The sequence below is a fragment of the Papaver somniferum genome, chromosome 3, assembly GCF_003573695.1.
Source record: "Papaver somniferum cultivar HN1 chromosome 3, ASM357369v1, whole genome shotgun sequence".
In the NCBI taxonomy this organism is placed as follows: domain Eukaryota; kingdom Viridiplantae; phylum Streptophyta; class Magnoliopsida; order Ranunculales; family Papaveraceae; genus Papaver; species Papaver somniferum.
In genome coordinates this window covers 2,555,379-2,568,916 of record NC_039360.1, presented here as the reverse complement: position 1 = coordinate 2,568,916, position 13,538 = coordinate 2,555,379, and the positions used below count along the sequence as shown (strand labels likewise).

The 13,538-nt window shown below is 37.5% G+C and overlaps 1 protein-coding gene and 1 long non-coding RNA gene across 3 annotated transcripts; one reads left to right on the top strand and one right to left on the bottom strand.

Annotated features, from left to right (window-relative positions):
* Nucleotides 1–436: 436 nt before the first annotated feature.
* Nucleotides 437–4,962, top strand: LOC113355139 (probable linoleate 9S-lipoxygenase 5). The gene is made up of 9 exons (XM_026597923.1): nucleotides 437–823; nucleotides 1,001–1,290; nucleotides 2,066–2,306; nucleotides 2,414–2,752; nucleotides 2,880–2,965; nucleotides 3,055–3,162; nucleotides 3,255–3,559; nucleotides 3,643–3,906; nucleotides 3,999–4,962. The coding sequence occupies exons 1-9, from the start codon at nucleotides 526–528 to the stop codon at nucleotides 4,765–4,767; spliced, it is 2,700 nt and encodes an 899-aa protein (XP_026453708.1). The 5' UTR covers nucleotides 437–525; the 3' UTR covers nucleotides 4,768–4,962.
* LOC113355140 lies at nucleotides 1,365–4,169 on the bottom strand. 2 transcript variants are annotated; one of them, XR_003362138.1, is made up of 4 exons: nucleotides 4,028–4,169; nucleotides 3,312–3,845; nucleotides 2,072–2,294; nucleotides 1,365–1,692 (listed from the first exon to the last, which is right to left on the bottom strand). It is a non-coding gene; the product is annotated as an uncharacterized LOC113355140 (long non-coding RNA). The 2 variants fall into 2 exon arrangements; XR_003362137.1 differs by lacking the exon at nucleotides 4,028–4,169 and adding an exon at nucleotides 2,438–2,775 and having other exon boundaries at nucleotides 3,312–3,424.
* Nucleotides 4,963–13,538: the final 8,576 nt, after the last annotated feature.

Here is a 13,538-nt window from a genome sequence, read left to right as displayed (position 1 = left end):
ATTAAATATACCCTATTTATGAGGGGTCCTCACCGGACCCAGAGGTCTGCCTTTAAACTTCTTTACAGACAACAAGAGAGAGACATATAGATATTGTCAAACAGGGGTGGCAGGATTATGTTCTTCAGGGACCACAATTCATTTTTCTTCCACTAAAACAACCGTTGGATTTACTTGCTCGTATTGTTTAACGGGTAAGATCACATTAAAATTTCTTTTTTTCTAATAGGGTGCCCCAATTGGCTTAGGAGCGTACCAATTCACAGGCTTTCTCATATAGATTTTTGGTACGCCCCCAGGAAAAATGCAAACTCCCATTAGCAGCAAGGGGTGATTATTCTTTACTTGTACCAATACAAAAGGTAGAAGCGCCAGCAGGTGATACCTTTCTTCATTGCACCCACTGCCTCTATCTCTGTGTGTTGGGTTCTATAAATATCCTACTTGCGCTTCTTGTGCCGGACTCTCAGAGTTTTCATTTTTGACTAACTACTCTTCTTCTTCCTCTCACTGTCTTCTGTTTGGATGATGTTACAGAAATTTAAGGATCTGTTGTGTATTTGTAAACATAAGAAACAGAAATGGATTGGGAGTAATAACAATAGCTCTGTTAATAATGATGATGGGAAGTTGATGGTGATGAAGAAGAAGAAGAAGAAGAAAATGAAGATAAAAGGGTCGGTGATATTGATGAAGAAGAATGTATTGGATTTCAGTGATTTCCATGCTTCTTTGCTTGATAGAGTTCAAGAGTTATTGGGTCATGGCGTCTCTTTTCAACTCATCACTATTCCTTCATCCTCTTCTAAATCATCATCACTAGGTACTTTCTACTCTCTTCTTCTTCTTCTTCTTCTCCTCTATCACTGTTCTCTGGTTTTGAAGCATTCAGTAAAAGAATTTATAAAAAATGATTTTTCTTTTTGAATTTTGGAACAAGTTTCAGTGTTTGTCAGATATATCTAAAGATTCTAAAACAAGTCGAGTGTGGTGTTTGCAGAGAATAAGGGGAAACCTGGTAAAGCCGCTTACCTAGAAGAGTGGGTTACAACAGCTACACCGTTGGCAACTGGTGAGTCCATGTTCAAGGTTACATTCGATTGGGACGACCAAGAAACTCAGGGGATTCCTGGAGCTTTCATTGTTAAGAATTTTCATCACAGTCAGTTCTACCTTAAGAGTCTTACTCTGGAAGATGTTCCAGTTGTCGGTCGCATCCATTTTGTTTGCAATTCTTGGGTTTACCCTACCCATAGATACAAGTATGACCGTGTTTTCTTCACAAACCAGGTAACTCAAAAACATAAGTATATCTCTCACCAAATTTACTTGGAACCAAACTGATTTGCTGTTCTATATGTCTATGACGTAAAACTTGTCCTTTTTAATTTCTCATAAAAGTAGAAGTTGACATGATCTAAGAAGGTTAAAGCTAATAGAGCTCAGAATGACTTTGGAAAAAACACAAATTGGCTACATCTGCGCCGCTGATGTTTCGGGTAGAAACCGAAAAACTCACTAAAATTAGTTCCATAAGATTGTCCGGTTAAACTTTTCCACCAGTTACTAACTTACTAGTTATTATCATCATAGCCAAAGAGTTAACGACCTCAGTCTCTCGCAATATAAATCCTCCGCCCTTTCAGTAAGAGATTCCGCATTCAGAACTGCATCATGGATGGTTTTAATCACCTAAATAAACAGGAAAAAACAAACCATCAACTCATTGTCTATCTTTAATATGGCAGCAAGGACACGTCACCATAAAAAAAAAGATGGTTCAGAATGTTAGTATAACTGGGAAGTTTCATAAACTGGCTTCTTTTAGAGCCTCATCATCAAAAGCTAATAATAAGCACATAGTGTATATCCTTATGCATCATTTATGAGTTTTCGTAGCGGTGACACTGTAGTTTAGAAATGTTTATTTTGATGATGGGTAATTTTTTTTTTTTTGTTTCTTCTGTTACATCTTCTTTTTGACGAATACTATTATGATAATAATTCTTACTCAGATGTAAGTTTATGAAAGTAAGTAATAGTTGTGTTGTGTGAGTTGTTGCAGACATACCTTCCGCACAATACGCCAGAGCCATTACGTAAGTACAGACAAGATGAGTTGATAAATCTTAGAGGAGATGGAACAGGGGAGCTCAAGGAATGGGACAGAGTTTATGACTACGCATTTTACAATGACTTGGGTGATCCTGACAAGGGCCCAAAATATGCACGTCCTGTTCTAGGAGGATCCACTGAGTACCCTTACCCTCGAAGAGGAAAAACTGGTCGAGCACCTACAAAAACAGGTTCATTTTTTTTTTCAGATATATTTCATAACGTGTTAACACAAGAAAGAAAATGTGAAAACATAATAAACTGTACATACTAATTCAGTTTCAAACATCTTGGACAGATCTCAGCACAGAGAGCAGATTACCATTAATCATCAGTTTAGACATTTATGTTCCTCGAGACGAACGGTTTGGTCACTTGAAGATGTCAGATTTCCTTGCTTATGCACTGAAATCACTAGTTCAGGTTTTGGTACCCGAGATCAAAGCTTTGTGTGACAGCACTCCAAACGAATTTGATACATTTCAAGACATATTTAACCTCTACGAGGGAGGAATTCAACTACCCACAGGCCCACTAAGCAAAATAAAGGATGCCATTCCTTTTGAGATGCTTAAAGAACTCATTCGTACAGACGGCGAAAACTTACTCAAATTACCATTACCTCAAGTAATCAAAGGTTTGTTTCAAACAATTGCACAACTACACAGAAAACCAGATTAAAACAATGACTATTGCAGAGTATAAATTCGTGATTATGAATACCCGTATAAATTCCATCTATTTTTTTTCGGGTAATGCCGCAGAGGATAAGTTCGCTTGGAGAACAGATGAAGAATTTGGCCGAGAAATGCTGGCTGGAGTAAACCCTGTTGACATTCGTCTTTTACAGGTAACAAACCTAAGCAGATGTTCAATTTAATATCTGGTACTATAATTTAGTTTCTTTGGAAATAATTAACAAAAGCTGATTATCTCCAGGAGTTTCCACCAACTAGCAAGCTGGATCCCAAACTATACGGTAATCAGACCAGTTCAATAACCGGAGGACACATTGAGAAATATCTAAATGGATTAACTGTAGATGAGGTATCTTTCTGTTACTGCTATTCCTAATCACAACTAAATCTTAATAGCAATTTATTTTGTGTAAGAGAAGATTGAAAGTTATATTTCCACAGGCTATCAGCAAAAACAAGCTATTTATATTAAATCATCATGACACATTGATGCCATACCTGAACCGGATAAATACAACTTCGACCAAAATGTATGCCTCGAGAACACTCCTCTTCCTGAAAGATGATGGAACTCTAAAGCCTTTAGCAATTGAGCTGAGCTTACCACACTCACAAGGAGAACAACATGGTGCTGTTAGTAAAATCTTCACACCAGCAGAAGAAGGTGTTGAGGGTTCAATCTGGCAACTGGCAAAAGCTTATGCAGCTGTGAATGACTCTGGTGTTCATCAACTCATCAGCCACTGGTAAGACCCTGTGGTGATATTTGAAGCATGTAGTAGTAAGTATGTATCGTTTCCATGATGATTTTAATTCTTTGTTGTTGCAGGTTAAACACACACGCAGCGATCGAGCCATTCGTTATTGCAACAAACAGGCAATTGAGCGTGCTTCACCCAATTCACAAACTCCTACATCCTCATTTCCGAGACACGATGAATATAAATGCCCTGGCTAGACAGATTCTCATCAATGCTGGTGGTGTTCTCGAGAACACAGTCTTTCCTGCAAAATTCTCCATGGAAATGTCTTCTGCAGTTTACAAAAATTGGGTTTTCACAGATCACGCACTCCCAAAGGATCTAATGAAGAGGTAACACTTAACCACCACTACAAAAGGATGAATAGAACTTTCGTAATTTAAATTTCTCCCACTAAGATAATTTATCGAACTTCTTTATTCAGAGGGATTGCAGTTCCAGACACAAACTCACCTCATGGACTTCGCCTACTGATTGAAGACTATCCATATGCTGTTGACGGACTTGAAATTTGGTCAGCAATCGAGAAATGGGTCCATGACTATTGCACTTACTACTATCCCAATGATGGCTTGATCCAAGGTGATACGGAGCTCCAAGCATGGTGGTCGGAGATCCGCAACGTAGGTCATGGGGACAAAAAAAATGAACCGTGGTGGCCCAAAATGCAAACTTTATCAGACCTAACTCAATCATGCACCATCATCATATGGGTCGCTTCAGCTCTTCATGCAGCTGTTAATTTTGGTCAGTATCAATATGCGGGATTCCTCCCCAACCGCCCAACCATAAGCCGTCGCTTCATGCCAGAGCCTGGCACTCCCGAGTATGCTGAGCTTGAGAGAAACCCTGACTTGGCATTTCTGAAAACAATCACGAGTCAGCTTCAAACCTTACTTGGCATATCCCTGATAGAGATCTTGTCTAGGCATTCTTCAGATGAGGTTTATCTAGGGCAGAGAGACACTCCTGAATGGACATCAGATAAACCACCACTTGAGGCGTTTAAGCAATTTGGAGATAAGCTGGTTGAAATCGAAAACAGAATAATAGAGATGAACGAAAATAAGATGTGGCGAAATAGGTATGGGCCTGTTAAGGTGCCATATACCTTACTTTATCCAAGTACTTCTGATTATAGCAGAGTTGGTGGACTCACTGGCCGGGGAATTCCCAACAGTGTATCTCTCTAACAAGGGTATGCTAATATGGGTGTTATAGTTATTTTACAGTAGTGGACAATTGGCATTACCCAATACTTATATAGTATCTGTGAATTCTTTCTTGGCGTGTTAACATAAAATAAATATGTGTATAGATTCAAATATACTTTCTCTGAATATACCTTGTGAGTCGCCATTGCTCAATACTAGTGTTGGTTAATCAGATCTCTTATGCAATTTTGTGAGTAGCCATTGCTTACAAACTAGTATCTCTAGAGCTGATCATAATGCATTTAGAGGCACGAAAAAGAGGATCTCAGACAAACCAAAATGCTCAAATTCGTGCAACCTAGTCAAAACATATCTTTGATAGCTGTTATTTAGAAAGAGTAGAGTGATTCTTCAAGTGAACATGATGGCTGTTGACAACATAGGCATTCTGGGGGTAAAAGACAAGGGAATAGACTGTTATGGAAAGTAGATCTGCCTGTGTTCTTACTAAGATTACCTTCAGCAACATCAGCTACACTCATCATGCACAAAGAAGTCATATTCTATGGTAAAACAGATGGCTTTCTTTTCTTAATCTAGTTTAATTTTCAGAGTGATGATGCAATTCAAATTTTGAATGTTGAGTAAAAAAAAAAAATGAATGTGAAACACCATGCTGAAGGAAACAATAAATCAAACAAGCAGAAAAGGAGATAATAGTGCACAGAAAATTAAGTGGCCTGGTTCTCTTGACAGATCAATTACTTATCCTCATGAACCCATTGCAGATTAAAAGACAATTTAATGAAAACCTAGGTTAACCCACATGAACGCGTTGCAGCAAAAAAACATAAAAACTCAGTTGAAATTGAGATGGCGTTACCTCTGAAACAATTCTGCATCAACAAATTTCTTGAATCTGGTTCCAGCGGGGTCTTCATCGAAATCTATTAGTAGCTGCTGATGCAATCGAGCTCGCAGCCATGACTTGTCGAGAGAAAGAGTTGTTTTTTTGGGCCGAGTAAACGAGAATGGGAATTGCTCCCGGAGAAAGACCATGCGGGGAAGACAGTCAAGTCAGTCTAGTTGACTAAAAAGCTAGAGTGTATTAGGAGTGTAAAAAGAAGGAAACATTACATTACATCACACTCTAATTCTGAGTTACAAAATGTTAAGCCCAAGAAAGTTGAAGCCCTGCAAAATGCAAAAAGCTTAATGGAGGGAGAGGAGCTGGCTTATTTGACTGTTGGGGGAGATTGGAAGAAGAGATCACGAAAGAACTATGATTTTGGGCATACTGAAATCTTTCTAGGCATACTGAATAAAGATAAAAAGGGATGTGAAATAACAAAATCAGATATCTCCTTAACCAATTTTTTTAATGGTAAATTTATCCTTTACGTATTAGTGTTAGTAATTTGGATTAGTGACTAAAACTTTCGTTTAGTGATTAAGATAATTTTCAGAATTATAAACGTTGTTTAGATGAAAAAATTTGGGGAAAAAAATCAAAGTTTTGATTGAGAAAGAGAAGGAGAAAGTGAGAAAAATTTTCTTCTTGATTCAATGGAGGATGAGGAGGGTCATAATTCATCTAAAAAACCTAGAAAAATACACATCAAAATTATGAGAATGATTTTACACAAACTCAAACTCAAGCTCAAAATCAAACACAAACTCAAGATGATGATTTTTGTGAGCCAAATCCGGATGATGAATACATTGATGAGGAACCCAATGCTTCTAATACACAGGTACACTTCTATCATATGCTTAATCTCATTTCTATAGCTCTCAATTATCAAAAGTTTGGTTTTTCTCTTCAAGGTTTGGCGATCCAGGTTGAGGTTCGGCTCACATCTATGAGCCAGACCAACCAATTGATGAACACTTCGGCTCGCTCAAACTGTTACAGCATGCGCCGAACTTATTTTTTCCAATTCCAACCCTTTTGCTAGACACTAGTTCGGCTTATATGAAAATTTCATAGAGTGCCGAACCTACTCCTGACTTAACCCGTAAAATTTTTATTAGTCGTTCGGCTTATATATCTTAAATCGTATGTGCCGAACTTATTTTTCCAATTCCAACCCTTTTGCTAGACACTAGTTCGGCTTATATGAAAATTTCATAGAGTGCCGAACCTACACCTGACTAAACCCGTAAAAAATTTATTAGTGGTTCGGCTTATATATCTTAAATCGTATGCGCTGAACTTATTTTTTCCAATTCCAACCCTTTTGCTAGACATTAGTTCGACTTATATGAAAATTTCATAGAGTGCCGAACCTACTCCTGACTTAACCCGTAAAAATTTTATTAGTCGTTCGGCTCATATATCTTAAATCGTATGTGCCGAACTTATTTTTCCAATTCCAACCCTTTTGCTAGACACTAGTTCGGCTTATATGAAAATTTCATAGAGTGCCGAACCTACACCTGACTTAACTTGTAAAAAAATTATTTGTGGTTCAGCTTATATCTCTTAAATCGTATGCGCCGAACATGCATTTGTTAATTTTTGGGTGAAAATATTGTTACTTGTTCGACACATATTGATATTATCGCATAAGCCGAAACCTTTAAATGTTCAAGGTTCGGCACATAATATTACTATCGCATGCGCCGAATATTACTATTAATTTTCCTTTGTAGTATTTAACCTTGCGATATTCTTTGTAGATCGTGCTTGGCGGACCTGTACCCATGGAAAATCAACTGATCCAGTAGAAATAATTCATGAAGACACCAAGGATCAGTTAAAAAATGATATGGTATGTAAGAAGTTTTTGTTTACCTTAATGTTGTCGGAATATTCCAAAGTTTTTCTTACTAATTATTTGTTTTTGAATGAACGTAGAGATGGAAAACTAAACCCAAAGTTCTTGATTGGGTTGAGGAACACGCGATGAAGGTAAATTATGTACTAGTTAAAGGACAACAAAGCCGGGGGGATCGGTTTGAAATGATTTGAGAACGTAGTGGAACCGGCGCTAGTAAGGTTAAAAAGGGTACCGCATATGTTGGGAAGACCGGGAGAAAGAATAGGACGGAGACGAAGAAAAGAAATTGCCCTTTCAATATCGTTTTCAACCTCAAGAATAAGTCCATGAACAAAGAAGATCAATATTGGATAATGAATAAAGATATGGATTGCCGTCATAACCACCCACGTCCCAAAGATCTTCATGGACATGCAAAAGTAGCGCGACTCAAACCCGACGAGATGCTAGAAGTGGATAAAAAGAAGGAATTCTTGAACCTGACAAAACTAAAAAAACCAGAGTTCCTTTGTCAGGTTCGGTTTGTAACATTATTTTATTGAAAGTCAAACCTGACAAAACAACAAATACCAGAGTTTCTTTGTCAGGTTCGGCTTGTAACATGATTTTCAGGATAAGCCGAATCTTGTATCATTCGGCGCAAAACTAATACTATCGAATAAGCCAAACCTAAAGGACAAATGATTCGGCGTGTAACTAACATTACAGGATAAGCCGAACCAGAGTTCTTCAGATTCGGCGCATAACTCAAATTACAGGATAAGCTGAACTTTATAAATTCCAGGTAATAAGTAACTAATTAACTGGTACGCTATTGGTTAAAACATGAAATTCAAGGTGTCCATAACACAATCCCAACACCATTAAAAACAAAGTTCAGCACCTAAAAGCCAAGGTGTTTGCAACACCATAAAAGTGTACTTAAAACTTAAGAAAACATTAAAAGGAACTTGGAAACATAAAAGGGCACTTAACCACGACCCCTCTTCTTAGTTCCACGACCACCTTTTCTTCCACCTTGGTCTTCATCTTACGACGCATCATTACAGGGTTGGCCGGTAGCAGAACCTCCACTTGTACTTTCACCATCTTGTCGAGACCTCTTAGTGGTAGGCCTTTGTGAGGGTTCCTCGGGTCCTTTTTCTTTGTTGATGATTGCATCCCACTTGTTATAGAGGTATTTTTGTTCTTCCACGGTCATTGATGTTTTGCAACCAAGTTTGGCCTTCATTTTTTTCAACATCTCCCTACCCGCGATGACCTATTTTTTCATTTGTCAACAACTTATAACTGTGAGGTTGAAGACATTTTTACCATAACTAATATATGAAAATAGTATAAAGTGAAATCATTCTTATCATTATCTTGAAAGCCTTGACTACATCTTCAGAAGTAGACTTGTTGGTGATCTTGATTGCCTTCGTCTTCCCCTTATCAGCTACCTTTTGACTTTTCTTATTGATAATGAAGGGATGAGAAATTTGGCTATACCAATCCATATAGACCGGATCCTCTTCACATGGATCATCAAATAAAGGTGTTAACTTGGACGCATCTAATGTGTCATCGTCTAAGTTCTTCCAAAACTCAAGGGTGGGATCAGGATCATACTTTGGTTCCCAAGATGAAGTGGTGCTTTTAGTTCCAGTACCACTCTTTGGTAACAACCTGAATTTCTCGTCAAACAAAGGAACCTTTTGGACGCATCCTAACTGACGGAGTACTCGCCGAGGATCGTATATAACATAACCACCGGGATAAAACAATGGCCCATAATACATACCTACCGACATATGCTCATCTTCAACAACTTCATCTTCTTCATTTTCCTTCTCATATGGTTGAAAAATGACACCATCAACACCCGTTAGATCTAACGTCTCTCTCAAACTTGCCACCAACTCTTTTTTCTTCCTTTTCTTCGAGTCCTCGTATGCTACTGTGCTGCAGTTGGCTCTGTATCAACCCATTCGACATCCTTCTCAAATTTTTTGGCCAAGTTCAAAATTGGGAAACGGTCATATACCCACACCTACATCCAAAGAACCAAATTAAAAAATCAAAGGAATTGAAGTGATAGAAACAAAAACATCAGAGTAAGAATAAAGTTTGCAAACTCAGAACACTGTTCGGCTTATATGGAGCAAGTATAATAATCCGAACCAAATAAGTAAAAAGTTCGGCTTACACGATTTTATAGTTATAAGCCGAACCATACTCTGAAATCCCAAAAGTTACCTGGAGCAGAGTGAAGTTCCCTCCGATGTTTGTACTTGTCAACCTAGACGCGGTGGCAAGTTGGTCCAGCAGGTAAGAAAGCGTAGCCGTTCCCCAAGCATACTTGTTACAAGTTTCAAGATTCTTTACGAATTGGAGATAATTAGCATTTACCTTGTTTCCGATAAGGTCGGGAAAGATATCTCTACCAAGAGTATAAAGCAAGTAGGAAGTTCCGGTTTGCTTCACTTTGACTGGATCCATTAACAACAAACCTTCTTTTACTCTATCCTTTGTGTTCTCAAATTCCTTTTTCAAGTTAGTGAGATTGATCTTCTTATTCTTCTTATTTCTTCCATTGGGAGTGAATACTTCATTGGCATCTTCAACGGACCGACAAAACTCCAACTCCTCTTTGTATGCATCCCAACCAAGAAATTCCTCGTACAACTTGTAGAGCTCATCCCAACTCATGTCATAAAAATCAGCATCCACACTTCTACCCCTTGCTTTAAGGCTTGTAATCTTACTCGCATCATCAGGAGTGATTTCCATCTCTTCAAAAGGTAATTGAAATGTGTAAGTTTCTGGAAAAAATCTCTCGGTAAAGGCAAAGGCCGCCACACTATCATATTCCTGATGTCCATAATTAATGGCAGGCCATAAAGCATTGGCTTGTACGTAAGCAATCACCTCAGGAACCTCTTCATCAAGATCCCATTCCGCTGCCCTCTGGTGACTCAGTACTCGGACTGCACGTTTGTGATCAGGAGTCTCATAAATTCTCTTCGCCCAAGATTCGACATAACCAATCAACACATTTTCTCCATCTTCCGGAAGACCATGAGGAAAACCATCTGATCAAGGTGGAATTACGTCATCTTCATCAGGAATGTGTAAACCAGTAATCCGTTGTTCTGAAACGTTCTTCTCTTTATCGGGTTCTGCCACCTTCTTACCTTTCTTGTCTTTCTTGGGTTTTCCTCGGGGTTGTGTTTCTTGATGAACTTCTTGATGTTCGTCTTGATTATCATCAACTTCTTCATCTTCAGCTATTCCTTCTTCTTGTCTTCCAACTCTTACTTGTTCAACTTCTTCTTCTAAAATGCCTCCTCTACCTCCCGCTCCCAACTTTTTCTTACCTCCTCCTCGAGGATCGGGAGTTTTAGAAGTAGAAGGTGTTACCTCCATCTTCTTCCTCTTGTTAGCTGCATAGATCCTCACACAAGTATGAAAGTTATAAGTATGCTTCGAACAACAAATGGGTACAAACTATATGAAATAAAAGGCAAAAAACTTGTAAACAAATAAAAAGGCTCGTCTTACCTGAAATAACACATATGAGCCAAACCATGTCTTGAAATTTTCATTACCTTACACAGAGAGTGGATCGGCTCATCCTACAAAATAATTATAAGCGATCTTCTATATTCGGCTCAGAAATGATACTGTCGAATAAGCGGAACCTATGATTCTGAACTCAAACATGTATTCGTCCACATGATATCATATAAATAAGCCGATCCTATTTATGGAATTTTAACTATGATATTCGGGGCAACCCTAATACTATCGAATAAGCCGAACCCAGACCTATTAACTGAAACATTTATTCGGCGCAAAATGGTGTCATATAGATAAGCCGATCCTACACATACATAATTCATGAAATTCAAACAACATTAATCGGCGCAAAACTAATACAACCATACAAGTCGATCCTAAGCACATGCAAAATTTCTGAAATTCACAAAACATTTATTCGTCACAAAACTAATACTACCATATAATCCGATCCTAAGAACATGCAAATATTCTGAAATTCACACAACATTTATTCGGAACAAAACTAATACTACCATATAAGCTGATCCTAAGCACATGCAAAATTTCTGAAATTCACAAAACATTTATTCGGCACAAAACTAACACCATCGAATAAGCCGATCCTAAATATAAGGCTCCGTGTCATTAGGTTCGGCTCAAAATGGATTTGTATTTTAAGCCGAGCCGTTCATATGCACTTTCAGGGTTCGGTTTCAAGAACAGCTCGGCGTACATCTAAGGTTTTATTTACGCCGAACCATACCCTGTAACCGACGCACAAACATATTTTTGACGAATTAAATCTATCATACCAATCAAAAACATCAAATAAGAGATAGGTTTGTAGAACTAACTTTCTTATTCTCATTTCCGGAGTTGGTTCTTCTCCAATCTCTTCTTCCGGTTGATTTTGTGGTTGATTTTGAGTTTCTTCTTCACTCTCTAAATCTTCTTCTTCTTCAATAGGTTGTTCAATCGATCGATTAGAACGAGATACTGGCTTACGACGACCTATTATATAGATTAGTTTAATCATCGACTAAAATTTTCACGAATCAACGATTCATTTTCGGCGATGATACGATGAAAAAAAAACAAGAAGAAGAGAATGATGGGTTCGGCTGTGGAGGAGGAAGAAGAAGAAGAAGAAGGGGTTGAATGAAACTGATTTTAGGTTTTTGTATTAGGGTTAGGGATATATTAGTAATTTAAAAGATTTAAGGGCATATAGGTAATTGAACTACCCATAGGGTACCCCTTATAAGGTCAGCCAAGTTAGGACTAGTGCTTTGTATGCCTAGAAAGATTTAGGTATGCCAAAAAATAGGGTTCTAACGAAAAAGGAAAAAAATGAAAGAAAAAGAAATGGGTCTTGATATGAACGTTTCTTTTGGTCACCATTGTTTTCTTTTGGGGACCATTTTTTTTATCAAAGATATTTGAAGTAAAACTAAGTCACCCCTTATCCATATATTTATCTTAATACCAAAATTACCTATTTAAATTAAGTTAGTGTAATGATTAGTTGAATCATTAGGTTGACATAATTAATGATTAGTGTAAGACTAAATAAAAAAATAAACTAAAAACTGAGAGAAGAAGGAGGAGGAGAAGACGGATAAGAGTTTTTCAAGAAAAAAAATTGAATCCGAACCTTCAAACTACTGAGGTATACGTCAATGTTAGTTTTTTGCTGTTTGAATTGGCCAAAATTTTTTGAAAATGAGATATTTTATAGCTTAATTTGGTCTAAGTCAAACAGGTTGGCTACCAGATCTGAAGAACATGTAGTCGAACTTATCTGCAAATGTAGTTCGGCTAATGCTAATGTTTCTGAAGGTGCAGGTTTCCGAACTTAGTTTAATGGAGTTTTTGTTTTTAAAGAAGTGTTTGGTTAGGAGAAAAAAATTGCGACGTAACCGAACCTTAATTTGGTTATGATTTTTTTTTGCGACGTAAACGAACTAAGGTTTGGAAATATTTTTTTCGACGAGGAAATATTTTTTGCGACGTTTTTGGCTAGGAATTTTTATTTGATGTATCTGAACTAAGGTTCGGTTAGTAAATATTTTTTGGGACGTAACCGAACTAAGGTTCGGTTATGAAATATTTTTTGCGATGAAATCGAACTGTTAGGTTTTTTTTTGCGACGTAACCGAACAACTAGGAAATATTTTTTTGCGACATTTTCGATTAGAAAATACTTTTTAAGGCATAACCGAACTGGTAGGAAATATTTCTTGCGACGTAACCGAACTGTCAGGAAATATTTTTTGCGACGTTTTCGGTTAGAAAATATTTTTTTTGCGCCGTAACCGAACTGATGTTCGGTTAGCAATTATTTTTGCGAAATAGCCAATTTGTTCTTCATGTTCATCATTTCCATTAGGTTCGGCTAGTTCGACAAAGCTTTTCACATAATTCATAGCCGAACTTCTCTCTGCAACTTCCATTTTCAACTCATTTTGATGATTAATACTCATT